This window comes from Bubalus kerabau, chromosome 15 (assembly GCF_029407905.1).
Source record: "Bubalus kerabau isolate K-KA32 ecotype Philippines breed swamp buffalo chromosome 15, PCC_UOA_SB_1v2, whole genome shotgun sequence".
Classification (NCBI taxonomy): domain Eukaryota; kingdom Metazoa; phylum Chordata; class Mammalia; order Artiodactyla; family Bovidae; genus Bubalus; species Bubalus kerabau.
The window spans coordinates 43,204,157-43,228,956 of record NC_073638.1 but is presented as its reverse complement, the minus strand read 5'-3'; the positions used below and the strand labels follow the sequence as shown (position 1 = coordinate 43,228,956).

The following is a 24,800-nucleotide window of genomic DNA, read 5'->3' as shown; positions in this document are numbered from 1 at the left end:
AGTGATAAATTAGTACTTATTTTCAATGTTTAGTTTCCTGGTTTTTTGCAATAATAAATTTATTGAATTCAGTCACTTTAGTATCCAGTTCAGGGGTTTTTTAGTATATGCACAGTTATGGATCCGTCACCACAAACTTTAGAGCATTTTTATCACCCCAACAAGATACCCATACTATTAGCAGTCACTCCGTACTTCTTCCTACACACCTCCAGTCCTCGGCTACTTTCTGCCCATAGATTTACCTATTCTGGACATTTGATACAGATGAAATCATATCATCTGTAGTCTTTGGTGACTGGCTTCTTTCACATAGTGTAATGTTTTTAAGCTTCATACATATTGTACTATGTGTCAGTACTTCATTCTTTGTTATTACTGAATAATGTTACACGAATGAATGGATATGCTTACATTTTGCTTACCCATTGAAGGACATCTGAGTTGTTTCCACTTGGTTATGAATAATGCTGTGAATGTTCAAGTATAAGTAATCTTGTTGATTTTTTTTCTCTTTTGAGGGATAATTTATATATAATACAAAGCTCAAAAATATGTACAGCTCAGTCAGCTTTTACCTAAGTACCATCCTCCAGATTAAGATAGATAGACAAATAGAGAAAACATTTTCATTGGCCTCGAACTTTCCCTTAAGACTCTCCCTAATCAGTACCTTTCTTTAGGTTACTGTTACTCTGATTTCTGTTATTGTAGCTTGGATTCACCTGTCCTTAAACTTGATGTTAATAGGATTACATAGTATGATATAGTCTGGCTTCTTTCTCAACATGTTTTTGATATCTGTATTATTGATTTCATAGGTTGGGTATTTTTTTTTAAGTTATTGTATAGTATTTCATGTATGAATTATATCACAGTTTGTTTATATAGTCACATGTTAATAGACAGGAGAAGGCAATGGCAACCCACTCCAGTACTCTTGCCTGGAAAATGCCAGGGACGGAGGAGCCTGGTAGACTGCAGTCCATGGGGTCGCTAAGAGTTGGACACGACTGAGCGACTTCACTTTCACTTTCCTTTTCATGCACTGGAGCAGGAAATGGCAACCCACTCCAGTGTTCTTGCCTGGAGAATCCCAGGGATGGGGAGCCTGTTGGGCTTCCGTCTGTGGGATCGCACAGAGTCGGACACGACTGAAGCAACTTAGCAGCAGCAGCAGCAGCATTGTGAACATAACCCCTTATTTCTCTTGAATATATAAGAGGGAAATTGCTAGGTTATGAGATAAGTGCATGTCAGATAATGCCAGTTTTCCAATATGGTTGTGCCATTATATATCTACCAGCACTGAATTCCTTTTTTTTTTTTTTTTCTTATCTTGATCAATGCTTTGGTATTGCATATATTGTTTTGGGGTAGCTTTGTCTTGTCCACGTGTGTGTGTGTGGCCATGCCATGTGGCTTATGGGATCTCAGTTCCTCAACCAAGGATTGAACCTGGGCCATGGCAGTGAAAGCCTGGAATCCTAACCACTAAGCCACTAGGTAACTCCTTGTGCTAATTATTTTATAATTTGCTTGCACATATTTGTTGATTTTTGTTTTGGAGTAGTTAACACTTCCTCAGATGTTGAGGTATTTTCCTTTTGTTCCCCTCAACATTATTTATACCAAGGCAGGGCCGAAGCCTATGAAGCTTTACTTTTACCTATCTAATACCAAAACTGTTTCGTGTCTTTCACCCTTTAAAGTGTTAGGCTTAGGTTTTCTCCACCAAGATGATAAAAATATTCACCTTGGTTTCCTTCAAGTACTCTTAAGGGGTTTTTTTGTATTGTTTAAACCTTAAGAAGTTAGAAATTGATAAAGGTCCTTTGTTATTATAACATGTGGTACCTATTGTGTTACAGGAAGATGCACTGAGTAGCATGTGCTCACTTCTGACTCACATGTAGCTGTCTGTGTCCAACCAACAAAAACAGTAGCCGTTGTGTGGTGGTTTTTGTTGTTATAAAGTGACTCCTAAATGTAAACCAACAGCCTCATTTGGAGTTCCAGTCATAGAAAGCAGTCTTTTTCTACTCAGAAAGATAAACTTCAGAATTGGGACCTCAGGAGAGTGTTAATATATAAATGAAACTACATGTTGTACTTCATGAGTGATTTAACGTACTGAAAAGTAATTGGCAAAGTCAATTTATGCCCTACTGACTTTAGAACATACTTTCTGAGAAAGATGAGATACGGTTTTTGTGTGTTTTTCTGTTGTTGTTTTTATTTTTTGGCCACACTGCACAACTTGCAGGATTCTTAGTTCCCTGATCAGGGATTAATCTCTGGCCATGTCAGTGAAAGCCTGGAATCTTCACCATTAGACCACCAGGGAACTCCCTGTCATGTTTTGATGTTTGCTAAAATACTTTTCGTGTTATTTCCTTATAGCTATCCTGTGAAGTAGATTCTGTTATACTGACTTCGTAATTAAGAGTTAGATTTGCTGCAGACTTCTGTATACTACTATATATAAAAGAGATAAGAACCTGCTGGTATAGCACAGGGAACTCCATTCAGTACTCTATAATGGCCTATATGGGAAAAGAATCTTTTAAAAAAAGTGCCATAAATATTTGTTAAATATAATTAATCTTCACAATAAAAAAATTAATTTGCTGAATTAAACTTGCTCAGGAGTTAAAAATGTAGGACATGACATCACTTAGGTTTATAACCAGTACTGTCTTGAATTCTAGCAGTTCATTCATAGAGTTCACAATTTTATGCAGGAGATAAGATATATTGTTGTAATATTAATGACTTAAGAAGTATCATAGTAGTGGTCTTTGTGGGCTTACCAGTCTAAAAATACAAATTTGCTTTTTTGCTCCATACAACCTCTATGTGATCACAACTGCCTCTAAGGCACCTTTTTTATTATTCATTCAGTTATTCTTTTAATAAATTTGTTGATTATCTTGAATGCCAAATATGAGTAATTGGATATAAAGATAGTAAAGTCTTTACTCCTTATGTATCTTGAGTCTAATAGGAGAGGCAGACATAAAGCCAGTCTACAAATATGTAACAATTATTATGAAGTGGAAAAAAAAACCCTTGGAGCTTATGAGAGTAATTGGGAGCCCTGCTTAGCCCTAGTGTGATCAGTGAGGAAATGCTTCTCTAAGGAAATGTTTAAACTTGAGACCTAAAGAATAAGGGTGTGGACCAGTTAACTCTGGTGGAGCATTGGAGAGAAGAGTGATGTAGGCAGAAAGTGACAGCATGTACAAAGACTGAAATGGGGTAATGTTTATTGTTGCAAAAACCTAAGGTGGGGCAATGAGGGGGATGAGGAAGTTTCTTTAAGTGAGGCTGAAGAAATAAGGAGAACAAGCTAAGACAGGGCCTTTTAGGCCTTAGGAAATACACTAGAAAATTGTTAAAAGATGTGTTTCAAGGGGATTACTTTACAATTTTAAAGATTATTGAGTACTAAATAAAGAATGGTTGGGGAGGCAAATGGTTACATTAAGAGAGATGATAGTCACTTGAATTAGGTTGGTGTTAGTGGGAATGGAGAAAGTGGATATATCGATTATACAACCAATTTGGCTATGCAATTGATAGAGTCTGATGTATTGAATTGGGATAAGAAGAGGAAAGTGGACTTCCCTGGTGGTCCAGTGGTTAAGAATCTGCCTGCCAATGCAGGAGACATGGGTTCAATCTCTGCTCTGAGAAGATTCCACGTGCTGAGGGGTGAAAAAGCCTGTGGGCAGCAACTACTGTGCCAGAGTACCCTAAAGTTTGTGCTCTGCAACAAGAGAAGCCACTGCAGCGAGAAGCCTGTGCAGTGAGAGGAGGAGTAGTCTCTGCTCTAGAGAAAACACGTGCACAGCAGCAGAGACCCAGCACAGTGAAAAACCAATAAATTAAAAAAAAAATTTTAATTTTAAAAGAAGAGGAACATATTAAAGATGACAGTCAATTTTCAGATATGAATAACGGATAATGATGACAGGTTGGGAGGGGTGGTACAAGGAAGGAAGAGTCACAAATTTTGGGGGGAAAAAATGATTTTATCATAATAAGTCTGAAAATCCTGTGTGATAATGGAGGTAGGAATGTTAAATAGGTCTGTTAGTGTGTCCTGGACTGGAAACTACATTTGATTTATAGATGGTAGTTAAAGATAGGAGTTGCATGAAATCAGCTGGGGAGCAGAAAAGATGGCCTATGACCGAGTTCTTGAACCATGTAGACAGAATGAGAAACAACCAGAGGAGCCTGAAAAGGTACCAGGAAAAGTGATGTATGAATGATTTAGATGGAAGGGTGTTTCATGAAAGAGATAACGGTTAACTGTTCAGATCTATTTAGAGTACTGAAAAGGGTAAATTCCTCCCCTTTATCTATTTAACTGCTCCTGTCCAGGTCTTAAATTTAAATACTACTTCTGGGTTAGGAGATTCTACTTTTGATTCTTCGGTACTGTTTTCTGTTTCTTCCATTATATTGATACTTCATTACAGTTACCTGTTTGGCTGTCTTGTTTTCCTTCATTGTTCATTTTCCATGAGGTCATGGAGACTTACTGTCTTGTTCAACCTTGTGTTTTCAGGTCCTGGCATAGTGTTTTGCACCAAGAACAGCTAAGTAAATAATTTTTGGAGTGACTGAATGAGCAGAGTATCCCTTTGGGTCTAATGTGGAAGACATTTTTTAATATCTGAAGGGAAATTCTTCTGTTTCTAAGAATGTGTTTGTAGAATGCATGAAAAAGTCTATAAGGAGGAAACTAAAAATCATGAGTGTCCATGTGAACATGCGCAGAAAAATACTAAAACTTGGGCTGGAAGGACATTATAGGAGGTGTTTATATTGTGGAAAAGGGAATGAGAATACATATAAGAAGAGATTTCAGGTCTTTTTTAATAAAAGCAAATATGACAGATTTAGAAATTAACTTTTTTGTGTTGTTAATGAAAGTAATCCAGGATCATGGCATAAAATTTGGCTAATAGAAAATCTCTATAATCCTACCATCCCAGATACAACTCATTAGCATTTTTGGTGCATTTCATTATTTTCTGTATGTGTTGCATTGTATATTCATGTAAATACATTTATTAAGTCATGCAGTTTATATCCTACTTTTATTGTATGTTCAAAGCTATTTTAAATATAGCATGCATACAGAAAATGATCATGAGGATACAGTTGATTAATTTTCACAAACTGGACACACTTATAAAACAGCTGTATTATGATACAAAATGTTATTAGCACCTTGGAAATGACCCCCTCAGGTTATTAATTTTTGCTCATTTCATTTTTGTCTAGCCACTTAATAGAATATCCCTGGAGAAATTATTACTGAATTGGGGAAATAGGTATCACAGAGGAGACCGTTTGTGAGCTGCTGCCATCAATGTGGTGAGAAGTTCAACAGTATGTAGGCAAATGCAAACATATGAAGGTTTTAGGAGTTAGGTTACTGCGTTTTGTGTGTGTTCCTTATATGTGAGTGGCAGGAAATACTGGAACCAGCTAGTGGAGGAGAGCCTTTTGTGCCAGCCAAGTAGTGAAATAAGAGTACTAAGAATATTTATTTGCAGAAATTTAAAATATATTTTTTTATTTGTAGGCACACAAGTCTCCGAATTTTGTTTCAACGCTGCTTCAGATTACTATGTCGGAACAACTGGATTTACCTGTGAGACAGGCAGGCAAGTTTCCTGAATTATTTTCTTGGATATATGTAAATAATGTTTGAAAGGTTCATAGTTGAACAGCAGAAGTGTCTTGGGAAGATCCTTTGGTGATTTTCTTCCCAGAAAATTGATTTGGCCCCCTTGTGTTAACTACAAACTGTCACAAGTACGTTGGTATCTGGTGGCAGAGTTTAAAGGAATGTGATATTTCACCGAATTAAGAAAAAAGCTGGAAAATTGGTGAGGTTTATTGCAAGATTCTCCATATTGTGTTTCCTTCCTTGATGGATGATTCTAAAATACAAACCTCCAGTTATTTGCTTTTACTGTTTTATTTTAACCATTTAAAAGATACTATTTCTTAGTCCCAGTTTCAACAAAATATTAGTTCCTTCAGTATCAGAGTCTATGAAAATGTGGCATGCTACTTCTGATATTATCTGTTAGTCAGCAAAGTAATGGAATTCACATCTTTAATGCTTGTTATTTATTTGCAGGTGCATTTCTTATAGGACATATAAACTGCAGATAACTTTACTGTTCTGGAAAAACCACTTATATTCTGGAGTTATTTTTTGCTGTTCTTTTTCCTTACACCGATTTTGTTTTTTAAAAAAATTTTTCCGCTTACTTTATTTAATGCAAGCACATCCCCTTTCTCTACATAGTGTTAATCCTAAAATTTATATTTTAATGACTAAATGGTTTACCTTAATGTTCCATATGCTCTGAAACCTTTCTCAGTTGTTGGAATTTAATATCAGGTCTGTATGGTTAACAGTTGTATTTCGAGTACCTAAAGAATTGCCTGACACAGTGAAGGTACTCGGTAAATGAATGAATGAATGGAAGTTATGACTTTTTAAAAATTGGCATATAAATAACAAATTAAATGAGACTTTTGTGTCTATAAAATACAGTAATTTCACTGAACCATGGTCAACAGTAAATCTTTAAAAAATTTTTCTAGTTAAATAGGAAAAGGTTGGTTTGACAATTTTAACTGTCATTTCTCTTTTACTTATGAAATTGACATTTTCCCCTTTGGCTATTTTTTTAGATAAGAAACTTTGCCTTTAAATCTCAAAAGTTTTACTAAGATGTTGAAAGCCTTTGGATTTAGGAAGGATCTTAAGCACATTAGAAACTTGATTATGTGTTTTAGCAAAATTAAATTCTACTAGAAAGTTGTTTTTTTAGTATGTATAAAGCCAGAAGCAACTGAACTGTGGAATTGGTCCGAATTTTTACAGTATCATCATTACTTTAAAATTTACATCCTTGTAATAACTGAATTATATTGTATAGTGTGTGGTATATGGTGGTTTCATTTGTTAGACTTTGAAAGATACATTTACTGTCTTTGTAGTAGAGCTCAAGCATTCTGGATGGAGTAGAGTGAATCATGAGGTTCTTGCAATACAGTTCCCACTTGTTTATGTATTTTGTTTGACTAAACACCTTTTAAAATACTGAATCAAAATTGTACAAATAAGTATATACATCCACTTCTTTGGTGCATTAAGATAGAAAGAAATACTCAGAGGCTGTTTCTCACAGTTCTAGATTCCAAGATTAAGTAGAAACTTTATTGGTACGTGTATTCAGTTTTGTTTTTTAGAAGTTTCATTTAAAAAACAGACTTGGTAAAACAGCTTTCCTACAGAAAACAGGGTGAAAAGTGTTGTGTGTAAATGCATTGTAAAAACAGTTTTGTTTTAGTTTGCAGACTTACTGCAGTTCAGTTCAGTTCAGTTCAGTTCAGTTGCTCAGTCGTGTCCAACTCCTTGCAACCCCATGAACCGCAGCACGCCAGGCCTCCCTGTCCGTCACCAACTCCCACACACTGTATATTTAATAATGACTTTGTGGATGATTACTGTAGCCAACCTTAAATTTGTGTTTTGTCAACTTTTTAAATAATAGAATACAGTATTTTAGTTTTAAAAGGATAGCTTTACTAGCAGTGGTTGGTCTGAAAGAAATAAACTGAGGTGTAGACACGGGAATGGTTACAGTGCTTTCACATTCTTTTGTCAAATTGATCTATATTTTAGGTGTTATCTATTTGAAAAATATGATAACGCAGTATTGGCCTGATCGGGAAACAGCACCAGGGGATATATCCCCTTATACTATTCCTGAAGAAGATCGACATTGTATTCGAGAAAATATTGTAGAAGCCATTATCCACTCTCCTGAGCTCATCAGGTATGTATGTATTTTAAACTTGACCATTATTTTATTGAAGGTAATAGTTTTCAGGGTTTGCAGGAAAGGGAATCTTTCAGAACATAAAAATTGGTTGTTTTGGAGACTTCCCTGTTGATCCAGGGGTTAAGAATCCACTTTACAATGCAGGGGATGCAGGTTCAGTCCCTGTTTGGGGAACTTTGATCCTACATGTTGTGGAGCAATTAAAGCCTATGTGCCACAACTCCAGAGTCAGTGTGCTGTGACTGAAAGATTCAGCAAGATGCAGCAAAGATCCCTAGTGCTGTAACCAAGACCCAGCGGAGATCCCCCCACCAAGTCTATCCTTTCTGCAGCACAAAACTTAAATGCTGTTACAGGAAAATTAGTTTTTTGTTTTACTTTCTCACTGCAGTTTAATTTTACATTTATTAAAACCCAGAACTTTAAACTTCATGTCAAACTTGTGAAACATACTATGTTTAGATGAAAGGGAGCATAGAAAACTATAGAATTCTGTCATATACTTTATATTGTATTGATGTTCTGAATGAAACCTGTCAGTTGATGGGGATGAAAAAAAATACAATTACCTGCATTTGTAACATTTGTTGGGTTTCTTTGAAATCAGTAGTAATAGTTCTTGCTTAGTGACTTGTTTTTTAAAATTTATTTTTGGCTGCACTGAGTCTTTGTAGCTTTGCTCAGGCTTTCTCTAGCAGCAGTCAGGGGCAACTCTTTGTCGCGGTGTGCTGGCTTCTCATTGCGGACCACAGGCTCTAGGTACTCAGGCTTCAAGTAGTTGCAGCATGTGGGCTCAGTTGTTGGCAGCTTGCATACTCTAGGGCGCATGGGCTTCAGTAGTTGGGGTGCACGGGCTTAGTTGCTCTGCGGCTTGTGGAATCTTCCTGGACCAGGGATCAAGCCTGTGTCCTCCACATTGGCAGGGGAATTCTTATCCACTGCACCACTTGGAAAGTGCAATCCAGTTGCTCAGTTGTGTCTGACTCTTTGCGACCCCATGGACTGCAGCATTCCGGGCTTCCCTGTCCATCACCAACTCCCGGAGCTTGCTCAAACTCATGTCCATTGAGTCGGTGATGCCATCCAACCATCTCATCCTCTGTTGTCCCCTTCTCCTCCTGCCTTTAGTCTTTCCCCGCATCAGGGTCTTTTCCAGTGAGTCAGGTCTTTGCATCAGGTGGCCAACGTATTGGAGCTTCAGCTTCAGCATCAGTCCTTCCAATGAATATTCAGGACTGATTTCCTTCAGGATTGACTGGTTGGATCTCCTTGCAGTCCAAGGGACTCTCAAGAGTCCTCTCCAACACCACAGTTCAAAAGCATCAGTTCTTCATTGCTCAGCTTTCATTATGGTCCAACTCTCACATTCATACATGACCACTGGAAAAACCATAGCTCTGACTAGATGGACCTTTGTCGGCCAAGTAATGTCTCTGCTTTTTAATATACTGTCTAAGTTGGTCACAGCTTCTCTTCCAAGGAGCAAGCGTCTTTTAATTTCATGGCTGCAATCACCATCTGCAGTGATTTTGGAGCCCAAGAAATAAAGTCTGTCACTGTTTCCATTGTTTCCCCATGTATTTGCCATGAAGTGATGGGACCAGATGCTATGATCTTAGTTTTTTCAATGTTGAGTTTTAAGCCGTATATATATATATTTGGCTGCTTTGGTTCTTCTTTTGGGCATGTGGGATCTTTCCATTGTGGCGAAGGCTTCTCTAGTGATGGCATGGGCTTAGTGTTTCTTCCTTCTTATTGTTTATTTTTGACTTTCAGGGTACAGCTTACTACATGCATTCATCATATCATCAAACATGATTATCCAAGTCGCTGGACTGCTATTGTGGACAAAATTGGCTTTTATCTTCAGTCTGACAACAGTGCATGTTGGCTAGGAATTCTTCTTTGCCTCTATCAGCTTGTGAAAAATTATGAGTAAGTATCTCTCAATTCCTATAGTTCTGAGAAGTAGAAAAAGCTTGGGAAATTTAAGCTGATCGGTTTGAACAGCTTAAAGTTTCATTTGATCTATATACCAAAGTTAGTGAATTACATGTTGATTTTAATTGTGTCTTCGTTTTGAAATAGCATTCTTGTTTTAATTCTGCAGTCTCTTCTGTTGATTCAGCTGTGAAACTCCTTGTGCCCTTTTTTCTTAATCATCTATTTGCCTATTCAAAACCTAAGTTATCTATAACTCCTCTATATAGACTCCTCAATTGTGCTGATAATAGGCCTAAAGATAAGCTTTTTTTAAGATATGAAAGGGGTCAAAGTACACTGAGCTTTAGAGCTCTTTTCCTGGCTTTCTGTAAATTTTTATCTTAATTTGAGTTCTTGCTAAGTTTCAAGAACCTACCTCTAATTCTTTAAGAAGAATGTGTTGGAAATTCATTGATCATTTTTTAATCATTGTGTTTGAAGGATTCATAGTCATCTGCTTCAGTGTTGGTGTATTTGAGCAAATTATAGTCTGTGTAAGTACTTAGTATCAGTAAGAAAGATTTAGGGATCATTTTAGACCTGGGTTTAGGGATCAGGAAAAAAAACATCTAACCTTGGAAGTTGAGGTAGCACTAAAAGTAGTGAGGTGTAGCACTACAAGTAGTAAGCCTAATGTTGTTGAGGTTTCTCTCTTAAGTATGTGGTGAAAATAATGAAATTGGTAGGCACTTGAAAATTTTGATGTTAGAAAATTAAAGAGGAAGGAACACTACACCGTGATGGTGGCTTTATTTCTAGTCCTAACAGCTACACATTGTGAGCCCTCTAACTCTGGGGCTTGAAGTTAGCCTCTGATATCCTTTCTGGGTCCCACTCAGAGTAGCTGATGAACTGCTGCTTTTGTTCTGAGCAGGAAAGAAATATACCATTTACAGCATTGGTACTGGTGTTTTCTTGTGTTCCCACCAGCTACCCATCTTCCTGCTAAGGGATGTTCCAGCTGTTGCTCCAACCTCTGTCGGAGTGCCAGTTGTTGTAGTTCTGGTAAGTGAGTGACTGAGAGAGAATAATAATAACAAGCTGTCATTGTCATTGAGAAGGTTCAAGTCTCTCCTGCCTTGTAATCTTTAGTAGGAGAGAGTATGATAGGGATTTTTTAAATGGAAAACATAGGAGACGGCTGCAGTGGTGGAATTTCAGTTTATTTTCAGCCAGTGTTTGTGGAGCACAAGGTGTTCACAAGGGGCCCGTGTGGACTAAAGCAGTTCTACGAAAATGCATGCAGAAATGGAAAGTTGTGATGGCCTTCAGGAGCATAGATCTTTAGGAAATGCTTGTCAGTTGAAGGAGCATAGAAGGAACATTTGAAGAGAAAGACATGTCACATCACATGGAGTGAGCAAAGAAAGACGCCGAGGCAGAAATGAGACACTGTCTTTAGTGGGTAGTGAGGAGACCACTGACTGGTATGGCTAACTTCTGTTGAGAGACTGGGGTTCGTTTTAAATTAGTAAATTGGGACCTTGTTAAAAGACGGTTTTGAATGCCAAGATGGGGAATTTGCATGTGATCTTTTACATGCAAATTGACATTTCTTTTTTTAAAGAGGAAAGTGATTGGCTAGTTTTTGAGAATTCCCTGAGTATGGTTCACCAGATTGACACTGATAATAGGCTTTTATTTAAGAGGTGAGCTCCACATCCTATTCCTCCACCATCTTGATCGCTCCGTAGGCTTTTATTGGTATCACATTTTCATGCTTTCAGGAGCTTTCAGGTCTTATGGAATAGTATTTGTATCCTTCCATAAATTATTTTCATACTCCAACCCATTCCATTTTAAGACATTCTTCTCTCCTACCTCCCTCTCTGCACTGAGTGGTGGCCTGGAAGTTGGATGGTACAATATCTAAACTAATGAGTATGAAAATAATAATGTGGGCGATCGCTAGATTAGATAATGGAGAGAGGGTTGCATAATATAGTTCTCCTCTTTGTTGTTACAAGATAATATTGTCAGTAATTAATACAGCTTGTCTAATCAAATTGGAGAGTGCAAATGGCTTCCTTTTGTAAATCGTTACTGTTTTTATTGACTCAAAGAAATGTTCAGATAACCTTTAAATGTATACTAGGTGTAATTTCTCAGCATATCAAATAATATTTAAAACTGTCAGTTAATTGTTTAATCTCAAATCATTATTAGCGTGAACATTGCTCTTATTTTACTCTTGGCAGTTTACTTTGCTTCTCGTTTCACCCAGTGGGAAAAACACTCCTGCCTTTTAGGAATGTCTACCTTTACCTTTAAAAACGTGCTAATACACTCAATTCTTAGATACATTTTCTCCCTTTAGAAAAGCTACTGGTAGATAAAACTGGGGTCTGATAGGGGAAATCAGTTACTTAATTAAAAAAAAAAAAAAAGCCAGTAGACCTTTTAATAGTACTGTTAAAATGCTAAGGATCTCTGGGGGATTGTCTCAATTAGTCAGCACTTGTTTACTCATATCTTTTAAGCAAAATGTAAATCAGAATTCAGGATTTTTCAAAGTTTAGAAAGGTTTAACAAGGTTCACATAATATATTTTCTATTGAAATCTATACCAGTGTCCAGGAATCAAACATTATTTTTTATACATGCTATAAGTATATGAATATTTACTCCAAATGGGATAAACAGAGATCATCAATATCCTGTTGAGGTCAGGCTTTGTTGCCAGAAAGGTTACCAATTTATAGTGGTAACATATCACTACAGTGATTTATAGTGCTTTTAGAAATAGAATATTTTCTGCTTTACAGATGCCATTTCTTCTGTAATGCTTTTGGTGTGTAAATCACATCAGCTCCTAATGTTTAAAAACCAAATCATTGTAGCTCCTCAGTTGTATCAGTATTCACAGTTAGTGATAACACAGTGACATGGTTAAAGGGCAGATCCTGAATATGCTAAGGTTCATAACTAGATTTATATATTGGGGAAGATATTTAACTACTCTGTACCTCAGTTTACTCAGCTATAGAAGTGAGAATATTAATGAGGCCTTGGAGGTTATTTACCTCATAATAAATACTCAGTAAATTTTAGATGTTCTCTTGTTATTTGAGGTTTTTCTCAAGTTGCTTTTTACCTATGGTTAAGTTACATAATAGGTTTTTCTTCTAGGACTATAAAATTGCTTAGAAAATATTTGCTTTTATCTGTATAAACAGGCAAGTAGTTTATATTTATAAATAAAGTTGTAAATAAATTCTCACAGAATTAGTTTATATTCCTACCCAAAGGTATAAGAAACCAGAGGAACGGAGTCCATTGGTAGCAGCAATGCAGCATTTCCTGCCAGTTCTAAAGGACCGTTTTATCCAGCTTCTTTCTGATCAGTCTGATCAATCTGTCCTCATTCAGAAACAAATTTTCAAGATCTTCTATGCTCTTGTTCAGGTAATTTTATAAAGTAGTTTTTAATATATAAAGTCCACTATCATTTGGCACCATTAATGATGATAAAGAATATCTTTCAGCTTAAGAATTCACAAAACTGAAAATCAGTTCTTAGAGTTTACATCTAACATGTGCTTTGTCCTGCCATATATATGTGGATTGTCCCACTAATTACAAAACCTATTCCTAAACTTGACACAAAATGATTAATACTGTGGATTTGACTTTATATATTCTAAATCTTCCTGGGATAAAAGACCCAACTAAGGAAATGGTGGTATCTATAGTTTCAGTGGACTGTAATTACTTATGAAACAGAGTTTTCGATTAGGATTAAAATTCTTGCTCTTCTAGTGCCACATGGCCAAAGAGAGATTTGTCTCATCTGCCAGAGTCTTTGGTTCAATTCATAACATTACTTATTTTTTATAAATCTCATTTAAATAGACTTTATTTCCACTAAGGTTATTATAACTGACTGCCATTGTTTGGTTGGATTTTTCATGTGATTGCTAGATCTTTAAAGATAATCTAATATCTTTCTCATGACTCCTTATACAATTTTTAAAAAAATGAAAGTTCTTTTCATAAGTTATTCTAGGGCGTAGGACCCAATTGATTTTTTGAGACTAGCATACCCTGAAATCAAAATATAGTACTGGCTCATTTGTGAAAATAGAGGTCCTGAAATGCTAAATAGGATGTTGATTTTAAGTTCCTATTAAGTGATATGATTTACCCCAGAAACATGAGAATGTCAGGAGTGAAAAACCAGTTTTTGTGATTAAGCTTTATATTATTCAAAAAGAGACCTGTAAAACAATCTTTAAGGATGGTAGATAAAGTATTTGATAAAATAATCATTTCTGCTTTAAAAAAAATTAAGTATCCTGGAATAGAAATTTCCTTAACTCAGTAAAAGATATCGTACCTTATGGTGAAAATTAGATGTATTCCCAGGAATTTGGGAATCAGACAAGAATGCTGACTGTCTTTGCCACAGTTGACCATTGTACATAAACTAACCAAATCAGCCAGATGAGAAATTTGCCTGTCTACTAAAAGAAATGTGGATTGCATGAAGTACGTTTTTTAGGTTTTATAAAGAGTAAAAGGAAGTTGGATTTTCTTTTGTAAAGATTTTAAAATATTGATTCTTGATTTTAATTTAGTATACATTACCACTGGAGCTGATAAACCAACAGAATCTGACAGAATGGATAGAAATTTTAAAGACTGTTGTGAACAGGGATGTACCTAATGTAAGTGTATTTCCTATATCACTGAACTTAAATATTTAGTTACCTTTTGAGAATTTTAATTGATATTTTCTAATACATTCTTTGTGAATGTGTGTATTTTGTGATGCAAGTTTTTCTAAATACATGTTTCATTTGTTTATATATGTGAGTATATTAAGGGAAAAATTATAAAGGTTGTTTTGTGTATTATTTAAGGTGCTTATATATAGCTTGTTTTTTCCATCCTAATTCTCTGTTCTTCAGTTTTTAATTGAGTTCATAAAATGTATCACCTGACATAGTTAGGAATTTTTTTTCTTACAGTGAGAACTTTTAAATATACTGTCTTAGCAACCTTCAGATAAACAATATTTTTTTGTTATTTATTATTAATCAAATCTATAGATACCATGTCCCCAGAATTTATTTATCATATACCTGGAAATTTGTACCTTTACACCATCTTCCAAAACTTACTATAGTAAACATTTTGCAGTTTATACATATATCAAATTATTCTGTTTATACCTTAAAACTAACACAATGTTAGATATCAGTTATATCTCAAAAAGAAACAAAGAGCCTGTAGCTGGATTTTAGTCTAGTGATTTGTCAGACTTGGATGAACTGAAGAAGAACTTGATTTACAAGTTGGTCAGACTTTGTTGTTAGTTATATTACTTGGTTTTAAAATAACAACCTCATAGAGATCTAACTCAAATACTATAAAATTCACTATTTTAGTGTACAATTCATTGGTTTTTCAGTCCCATAAACAGAATTGTCCATAAATAAAAAATCTTATTTTTTTCACATTTAATAACAATTTTTTAAATAACCACAATTTTTCTTTATAATCTAGTTTTCTAGAGAGGTAGCAAATTTTCAATTCCTGAATCCCTAGTGTGTTTTAAGTACTTTTGCATACCTTGCTTATCTAATGTTCAAAAAAAAAAATAAATCCTGAATTTATTTTAAACAGAGGTATAGAAGGGTTATGTAATTTACCAACATAATTTTTTTTAGTGGAATAAGTGAGACTAATCTCCTGTTTTGTAATTTAGTTTGCATTTTAGTGCTCGAATTTTTATTTTAAAAATACGCTGAAGAAGTAAATAGGACCTTCCTTCCACTCCATAGAAAAGTGATTTGATGTGTTATTTTCTGTATACATTTAATAGGTATAAAATATAACTTTGAGTTTTCATAACTATATTCTGCATCTTTTTTGGTATCATTTATAATAATAAACATGCACATATGAGTAAACAGTTTGAGTTGTAGCAGTCATATTCACTCAAGTAACCAGCACCTAGAATATTTGCTCATGGCTGGATCTAGTCGTTCTACCATCACCATTCTAATTTCTAGCACCATATATTAATTTTGCCTGCGTAGAATCTAATAAAAAGGTGATTTTTGTGTGTGTCTACTTTTACTTAATATACTTACGATGCATTCATGTTGTGTTATGGTAGTTCCTTTTTATTGACAAGTGGTATCCCATTGTAAGGATGTTCTATATTTATTTACAAGTTAATGTGTATCTGGGTAGTTTCAAGATTTTAGTGTTACAAATAAGGCTGCTATGAATGTATATGTTTAATTTTATAAATAACTTCCAAAGTAGTTGTATCATTGCTGTCACTGGCAGTGTATGGAAGTTTTGGTTGTTTCACAGTCTCATTTCTTTGTCTTTAAAAATATGTCATGACTGTCTTAGGTCAGTAATATAATGAGCCAGTTCATTCTTTTAATGGTTGTGTAGTAGTCTGTTATGGATGTTCCATAATTAAACATCTCCTTATTAATGAATGTTTAGTTCTTGGCATTTTTCTCTGTTACAAATAGTTTTGTAAATGAATATTTTCATCTGTTTATATATTTAAACTAGTATTCTGAAAGTAGATTTTTAAAATGGAGTTTTTTGTGCCCTTTTGATTTGTGCCCTTTAACTATACTGGTTTTAGTTAAGCTGCTTGCCCAGGCCTTTATTTGTATTATTTGGATCATGACTAAAATGTTTTTGAGTTTAAACTTCTATAAGACTTTGAAAAAGCATGTCCTTTGTAACTAAGTAGTGAAGCAAAACGCCTCTTATAAACAAAGGTTAGTACTTTTCCAAGTATATCCTTTTATAATGAAAGGCCAATGTTGGAGGAGCATTCATGTTTTTGTGAATCTGTTCTGAACTCACTCTATATTCCTTTTAGATTATGTTGTCTGTCATTAAATAAATGTCTCTTTAAAGGAAACACTTCAAGTTGAAGAAGATGATAGACCTGAGTTACCATGGTGGAAATGTAAGAAGTGGGCTTTACATATCTTAGCAAGGCTTTTTGAAAGGTAAACACTTCTCATTATGTGATAACTTAAGTTTTGTTTTTTTTTTTTTCAATCTTCATGATTTGGTGCTATTTTAGTAAGTGCTGATATAAAACATTATAAAGACATGATGGGCATTTTAATGTTCTTTTAGGTATGGAAGTCCTGGCAATGTTTCCAAAGAATATAATGAATTTGCTGAAGTATTTCTGAAAGCATTTGCTGTTGGTGTCCAACAAGTAAGTTTAAGATAATTTTTCCATGTAAAAACATGGCGCTGTTAATTTATCTTGCTTATTTCTAGTTTCTTTGTCATCCAAAGATTGCATGTAGCAGTCTTTAACATCTTGAACACTGTAGTTAGCAAATGTTTTGGTCTCAGGACTTCCTTACAATCTGGATTATGGATTATATTATATGTAATGATATTTACCATTTTAAAAACTGAGACAAAATTTAACAGTATTAATTTATTTAAAAGTAATAGCAAATCTGCCACATATTAATAGAATACATGTTTTTTGTTGTTGTTGTTGAAAATAGCTCTTTTCCAAAATGAAAAATTTTTAGCAGGAGGAAATGGCATCGTTGCACATTTTTACTAATATCTTTAATGTCTGCCTTACTAAAAGGTAGCCATATACCACATCTACCTCTCTATTCATTGTTTTAATTTGTTCTAATGGAAGTAAATAAAGATAATTTGGTCTCAAAGATAAGTTGGAAAAGAAAAGACTGATTTAATATACTTAACACATAATGTTGGAAATTTTTTATATCATGCCAACATTTGACTGGTATTTTCTTAAAGGTTAATTGCAATGTAGAGTTTGAAACTATAGCAATAAACATCTCATATTCTGTTATATTAACATTCATTGGTTTGGTATTGTACTTTGAATGGGTCTTTTATCCATGTATGATTTTGTAATCCTGACTTGGTCATTGGAAAATATTGACTTAGTGGGTCAGTGGCAATTTTCTGAATGCTAATTGATTTCATTATGTAACTTTAAAAATTTTCATTCATTCATATCACCACTGATCTTGTCAGAAGTATCTTTAAATATTTAAAAGCTGTCAAGTGGAACTAAGTGGTGGGTGTAAGATTTTGAGAATTCTAGTTTTGCTTGAAGTCTCGGATTTTAATACCAGTAACATATTCTCACTTCAGTGAGAGGCTCATTTTGTTCATTTTTGAGGGGAAAAAAAAAAATCTGCCATATACACAAGTCTAAATAACCATAATTTTATCAATCAGTTTTTCGTTCAAGCTTATGGTATTTGTTGGAAAAAACTTTTTCATTTCTGACTCTTGTTTCTCTTCGAAATTAATCTTTCGCCTTTTACTGAAGGTTTGCCTTGGGAGGGATAGGCAAGTGTTGCTTCATTTTTTTTGAGGCCTTGTGAGATAAACAAGGCCCCCCCAAAAAAGCTGTTTCCGCTTTTCTTCCAAGCATTGTACTTTGGTGTGTAGCAGAAGTGCTGCATGTATGCATTACTGGTTCGTGAAGGACATCGCTAAGGCAAGTTTGTTCTGTGATTATGTGGCTGTAAAGAAGATGATGACTGCTAGTACCCTTGAGTGCCGCTCTGTTGGCTCCTGTTGGGCGCCTGAGGTTTTACCACCGCCACTCTCGTATCGTTGATGCAAGTGTCAACACAGCAAAAATGGCTAATAATGTCTGAGCATTATTATGAAAATAGTTTTGACCTGTCAGACCCTCTGAGGTCTGTGGAACATATTTTAACAACTGCTATTCTCAAATATCAAAGATGAATTAGAACTCTTAGCAGTCATTAATTGCTTAAATGGTTTGGGTAAGATTTTCCTAAAAGTTGATTTTAACAATATAGTGCTGTCTCAGTGGTGTGTTCATAAATAGCATATGATTTTTTCTTCTTGTATTTAATCAGAAACTCATCCTTTGATGTACAATGTTACCTCAATTTGTTTATTTTACTTTGGGAATAAATATAGTTCTCCAATACATAATTTAAAAAATTCCTTTTTAATAGAATCTGGTGGTTATTTTATGATGATGATCTGGGTAGTGTCAGATGTTTTTGCTAGCTTGTAAATGGTTAAACTCTATTTAAGCTTTGGGTTTTGATCAAATTTTTTTTCAAAGGTTTTATTGAAGGTGTTATATCAGTACAAGGAGAAGCAATATATGGCTCCCCGAGTTTTACAACAGACGTTAAATTATATTAATCAAGGAGTTTCCCATGCTCTCACCTGGAAGAATCTGAAGCCTCATATACAAGTAACAATTTTCTATCTGAACTATTTTTCTAGAAAATATAATGGAAATAACATTAATTATCAAAAAGGTTGAAAAAATCCATTTTTTAATGTGTGTTACTTGGTTTAGTTCTGATAGTTTTATATTAGAAAAATAAAGTAACACCCTGAAAAACCTTATAAAAGGTATTTTGTGAATATTCAGATTATTTGTTTAATCTGAAACTATTACCTAAAAATTTGCCTTTAAGTTCTGTTAGATCATGATTAGTTTAACATGACTAGTTAACATGTAATTTGGAATAGACACAGGACTATTGCACCAAATTACTTCTGAGGCTAATTGGCTTATGTATTGTTTCCAGTAGTGTATTTGCTTTGTTTTTAACTGTAGGGTTTGATGGACTAAAATTTCACTTTGTATTTTCTAAGAATACTTAATTGCTATGTATGTATACATGTCTTATTTGACATGTGCCTTACCCTTGTTGCACAGAGGGTAAGATTATGTACATTGGTGGTTGATCTGAGAATGCATTTTAATGCATTTATATTTTACTGAAGTTTGATATTAAGCTTTGAAACACATGCTGTAGAGTTATTTTTATTTTAGCACTTATTAGAAATTTGAAAACTGAATTAAGGTTACTTTCTTAACTTTTAAATTGCAGGGCATTATCCAAGATGTTATTTTTCCATTGATGTGCTATACAGATGCTGATGAGGAACTTTGGCAAGAAGACCCTTATGAATATATACGCATGAAGTTTGGTGAGGACATTTTACTTTTTTAGAAACAAAATACGTCAGTAGTTAAGGTTCTGTATGATAAACCTTGAATATTAAGGCCTCACCTTTGGAACTGAAAAATCTCCCATTATTTTAATATAATTTATCCATTGTTAAGTCATTTGGGAAGCTTTTCATTAGTTTGGTCATTTGATAATGATAATCCTCATTTTTAGCAGATGTAAATACAATAATGTTAGTAGGTTATGACTGTTGGATATACCTCTGGCACATGCCAGAACTGTTAGAAATTCAAGGGTACACCTTAACACTAAGTATCTGAACTGTGCTTTTGGATCCCATGTCAGTCATCATGTGTATGGAAGTTGAGAAGATGGCATACGGAAAGCTGGAGTCATACGGAGTCTCTGCATGGAACTAAAGAATTGTAATTTGGCTAATGTTGAGTATTAGTCTTTCTTCCTACCAAAATCTTAGGTACTTTCAGTAGTTGGTATTTTTGTGACCCCATTGTGAAAATTCTCACAGTAGTGGGGCTTCATATGATAGAAAATAATCATTGGGAGAAGTTAATGGATTAAGATTTAATTCGTACAGAAAAGACAAGGCATTAGGCTTTTGCAAAATTCTTTGGAGATCTGGATTTGTTTTCATGTTTGTCTTTGAAGATTTAGCGAAAATTTAAGGTCCTTTTTTGTTATCACTGAAAATCATTTGTAAACTATATGAAAATGTTTGATGAAAAATTTGAAATTACTATTTTTCTATATTCTGTGTTAATTCTATTCTCCAGATGTATTTGAGGATTTCATCTCTCCTACCACTGCTGCCCAGACGCTCTTGTTTACAGCCTGTAGTAAGAGGAAAGAGGTGGGTTATTTAGTATGTGGATAACTTTTGCTTTAATATTTAATATATGTTCAGATATACACTTAGGATGTTTTTTTGTTTATTTTATTGAAGTATAGTTCATTCACAGTAGTAATTTCTGCTATTCAGAATAGTGATTCAGTTACATATATAGTTTATCACAGGGTATTGAATATATTTCATCCTGCTATACAGCAGGACCTTGATGTTTATCCATTCTGTATATAATAGTTTGCATTTTCTAAACCCAAACTTTTAGTTCTTAATGGTTACTTAAGATCATCTTGTCATCAGTGTTTTAGAAGGATTTTTGGATATCCGGTAAAGCAGTACTTTTCTCTGTTAATCTAGGTACTACAAAAGACTATGGGATTTTGCTACCAGATTCTCACAGAACCAAATGCTGATCCTCGAAAAAAAGATGGAGCCCTGCATATGATTGGTTCTTTAGCCGAAATACTTCTGAAGGTATTTGTGTGTGTGTGAGTGTGTGTGTGTGCGCACACGTGCATGCAATTAGTTTGTTTTAATAGTGGCAATTGAGATAAAACTGAATTGAGGTATAGTTCATATACCAGGGAACGCCCTGTAGCTCAGATGATAAAAATCTGCCTGCAGTGCAGGAGACCCAGGTTTGATCCCTGGGTTGGGAAGATACCCTGGAAAAGGGAATGGCAACCAAATCCAATATTCTTGCCTGGAGAAGTCCATGCACAGACCGTGGGGTTGCAAAGAGTCGGACACTACTGAGCAATTTTCATATACCATATGGTTTGTCCATTTAAACTATACAGTTCGGTTGTTTTTCTTATAAAGAGTTGTGCCACCATCAACTCTAATTCCCAAGAGTTTTCATCATCCCCAAAAGAAACTTTTAGACATCACTCCCCATTTTCTCCCAAATCTCCTAGCCCTAGTTGTTATCTCCTTTATGTCTCTGATAATGGATTTTTCTATTCTGGACATTTCATATAAATGGAATACATACCTGTGACTTGAATTGCTGATGAAATGTTGGGAGACTGCTGGACTGTTTTCCAAAGTGGCTGTACCATTTTTTATGTATTAATTAGCAGTGTGTGACGATGGTTCCAGTGTCTTTGTCTTTATCAACACTTGGCTGTTGTCTGTCTTTTAAAGTTATAGCCATCCCAGTTGGTATCAAATGGTAATTTCACTGTGGTTTTAATTTACATTTCCCTCACGACTAATGATACTGAGAATCTTTTTTTATGCTTATTGTCCAGTCTTCCTTGGAGAAATTTCTGTTCAAATCTTTTGTCCATTTTAAATGAAGATATTTATCTTTTTACTGTGATTTGTTAGAGTTCTGATATATATATATACATATATGTATATATATATATATTTTTTAATCTAATTTTTTTGGCCACACTGGGTGGCTTGTGGGATCTTAGTTTCCCAGCTAGGGATCAAACTGGACCCTTGGCCGTAAAAGTGTAGAGTCCTAACCTCTGAACCACCAGGGAATTCCTTGTATATTCTAAATGCTATGCTTTTAAAAAGCTTTCAAATACAGTTGACCTCTGAACAACACAGGTTTGAACTGTTTTCAGGTTCACTTAACGTGGATTTTTTTAAGTAGTAAATACTACAGTTGGTTGAATCCACAAATGGAGTTGTTTGAATCCACAGATGCAGAATCACAGATATTCAGGGCTAATTGCAAATTAAGGGGCAGATTTTCAACTGCACAGAGGGTTGGTGTGCCAACCGCCTCATTATTCAAAGATCAGCTGTATGTGATTTGCAAGTATTTTCTACCATTCTGTGGATTATCTTTTATCTTTTCACATTCTTGATGGTGTCCTTTAAGGTACATTTTCTTATGATTTTGAAAGTGTCTTCTATATTTCTTTTTTATTGCTTGTGCTGAAGATAATTCTTTTTGCATGAATTATTTTCTTTTCATATTGTATTAAATTGTAGTGTTTTTTCTTCTCAGAAAATTGGTTTTGCTGGAAATTTGTAAACCTGAATATATCCCTTCCCATTATTACCTTGAGAGCAGAATATTTCTCAATCTATGCTGTATTGTTCATGTAGAACCTTTCCAGAGGTTCTTTCATTATAATAATTTTATAAGAGAAAAATGTTTTGTAAGATAAGGAATAAAATTAACCATTCTTCTCTTACTTAAACACCACTGGTGTTCATGTCCAACATAATTGCTTTGTAAACAAACGATGTAAAAAGATTTAAAAATGTATAGTGATTTTGATGTTAATGTTTGAGAATTAAGATGTTTTGACACCATTAGTCATTTTAAGGATTTGTGTATCTGTTTGACATTTGAGATGATTATATTTGTTTATTTTTACAGAAAAAGATCTACAAAGATCAGATGGAATACATGTTGCAGAATCATGTATTCCCTCTCTTCAGCAGTGAACTAGGCTACATGAGAGCCAGGGTATGTTTTAAAGCTGTATTGTTTTGTATATTTATGTCTTATAATGAATAACTGCTTATGTGGACTTTTATATGGAAGCTTTTAGATGTTCACTTTAAAACCCTATGTTATCCTAGACTTTTGTGTTTCTGTAAATGGCTGCTCATAATGTGTGCATAGTTTTCATCTGTGTCTGATAGCAGCATCTGTCTGTGTTTTGCATTCAGATCTTGCTATCCACACAAACATCATGCAGCCAAAGAGTAAGTTGGGATCATAGTACTGGTCTAGTGTTGTCTCTTTTGACTTCATCTACCACTGGCCAGCCTCCAAATTCCCACACAAGAACTTTGGCACTAGAAATATTGTCACATGGTAGAATTTAATGTAAGACACCTATAGTAACTCACTGCATTTTTTTTTAAAGGCTTGCTGGGTCCTTCACTACTTTTGTGAAGTGAAGTTCAAAAGTGACCAGAACTTGCAAACAGCCCTAGAACTGACCCGAAGATGTCTGATAGATGATAGGGAAATGCCTGTTAAAGTGGAAGCTGCCATTGCACTTCAAGTGCTGATCAGCAATCAAGAGAAAGGTAAAAGATTTGTATGTATAAGACATAGTCCTAAAAACTTGACATATTGTCTTCCTTTTCATTCTAAGGTATTTCTTGTTTACTCTTTGGTATATATTGATTCAGGTTTTAAGGAGTTTTAGCTGTTGGCACCAGAAGTTTTTTCCTCTTTCTCTTACAGCTAAAGAATATATCACACCATTCATCAGACCCGTCATGCAGGCTCTTCTTCACATTATAAGAGAAACAGAAAATGATGATCTTACCAATGTAATTCAGAAAATGATCTGCGAGTACAGTGAAGAAGTTACTCCTATTGCAGTAGAAATGACACAGCATTTGGTATGTTATTTGATCAGTAATGTATGCATTACTTAGATTACAGCAGGTGTTTTCACAGAGCTTATTGTATATCAGGCATCATTCTAAGTCCTTGATACATATTTTAACTCATTTAATTCTCATACAGTCCTCTGTGAGGAATATTCCTATACTGAAAGAAAATGTGAGTTATGAAAAGGTTAATTAACTTGCCCAAGTTAGAAGGGGTGGGGCTCCTTCTAACTTGGAGTGGATTGCCATTTCCTTCTCCAGGGGATCTTGCCAACCAGGAATCAAACCCTCATCTCTTAGTTCTACATTTGCAGCCGGGTTCTTTACTAGTAGTGCCACATGGGAAGCCCCAAATGTCAGCCAGTAATACTAATGTTCATAATATTAAGCATTTTCTATGCCTTGCCTCATTTAATCCTCACAGTATCTCTGTGAATATGTCAGGAAAAAGAGGTCAAGTAGTCTGTTTGAAGTGACCCAGTAAGTGGTAGAGCAGTACCATTGACTATATAATATTAATTGATTTGGAAATGCCAGTTGTGCTGTCTTAGAACATTTTAAAAACTATGTTTTAGACAAAAATATGTTTATACTGCTTTAAGGGCAAAGCTTAATTATATTCTCTTCAATGTAGGCAATGACTTTTAATCAAGTAATCCAGACTGGGCCAGATGAAGAAGGAAGTGATGATAAAGCAGTTACTGCTATGGGAATCCTGAATACCATCGACACACTTCTTAGTGTAGTTGAAGATCATAAAGAAGTAAGAAAATA

General features: G+C 34.7%; 1 protein-coding gene and 1 non-coding gene across 4 annotated transcripts in view; both read left to right on the top strand.

The window, feature by feature from the left end:
- Nucleotides 1-24,800, top strand: part of IPO7 (importin 7) — a 45,828-nt gene that overhangs the window by 9,633 nt on the left and 11,395 nt on the right. For 2 of the 3 annotated variants that reach the window (XR_008703028.1, XM_055548676.1), the window contains exons 2-16: nucleotides 5,606-5,687; nucleotides 7,730-7,883; nucleotides 9,666-9,824; nucleotides 13,121-13,277; nucleotides 14,450-14,539; nucleotides 16,770-16,864; nucleotides 16,998-17,082; nucleotides 18,976-19,110; nucleotides 19,760-19,859; nucleotides 20,632-20,708; nucleotides 21,060-21,176; nucleotides 23,053-23,142; nucleotides 23,549-23,714; nucleotides 23,875-24,035; nucleotides 24,661-24,789. Coding sequence is in view for 2 of the 3 variants with exons in the window: in XM_055548676.1 (XP_055404651.1) it covers nucleotides 5,606-5,687; nucleotides 7,730-7,883; nucleotides 9,666-9,824; nucleotides 13,121-13,277; nucleotides 14,450-14,539; nucleotides 16,770-16,864; nucleotides 16,998-17,082; nucleotides 18,976-19,110; nucleotides 19,760-19,859; nucleotides 20,632-20,708; nucleotides 21,060-21,176; nucleotides 23,053-23,142; nucleotides 23,549-23,714; nucleotides 23,875-24,035; nucleotides 24,661-24,789 (1,797 nt within the window). In the remaining variant the exon portion in view is untranslated. The remainder of the gene's footprint in view (nucleotides 1-5,605; nucleotides 5,688-7,729; nucleotides 7,884-9,665; nucleotides 9,825-13,120; nucleotides 13,278-14,449; nucleotides 14,540-16,769; nucleotides 16,865-16,997; nucleotides 17,083-18,975; nucleotides 19,111-19,759; nucleotides 19,860-20,631; nucleotides 20,709-21,059; nucleotides 21,177-23,052; nucleotides 23,143-23,548; nucleotides 23,715-23,874; nucleotides 24,036-24,660; nucleotides 24,790-24,800) is intronic. The other variant, XM_055548677.1, reaches the window with a different exon arrangement.
- LOC129629352 (small nucleolar RNA SNORA23) lies at nucleotides 23,284-23,468 on the top strand. The gene has a single exon (XR_008703186.1). It is a non-coding gene; the product is annotated as a small nucleolar RNA SNORA23 (small nucleolar RNA).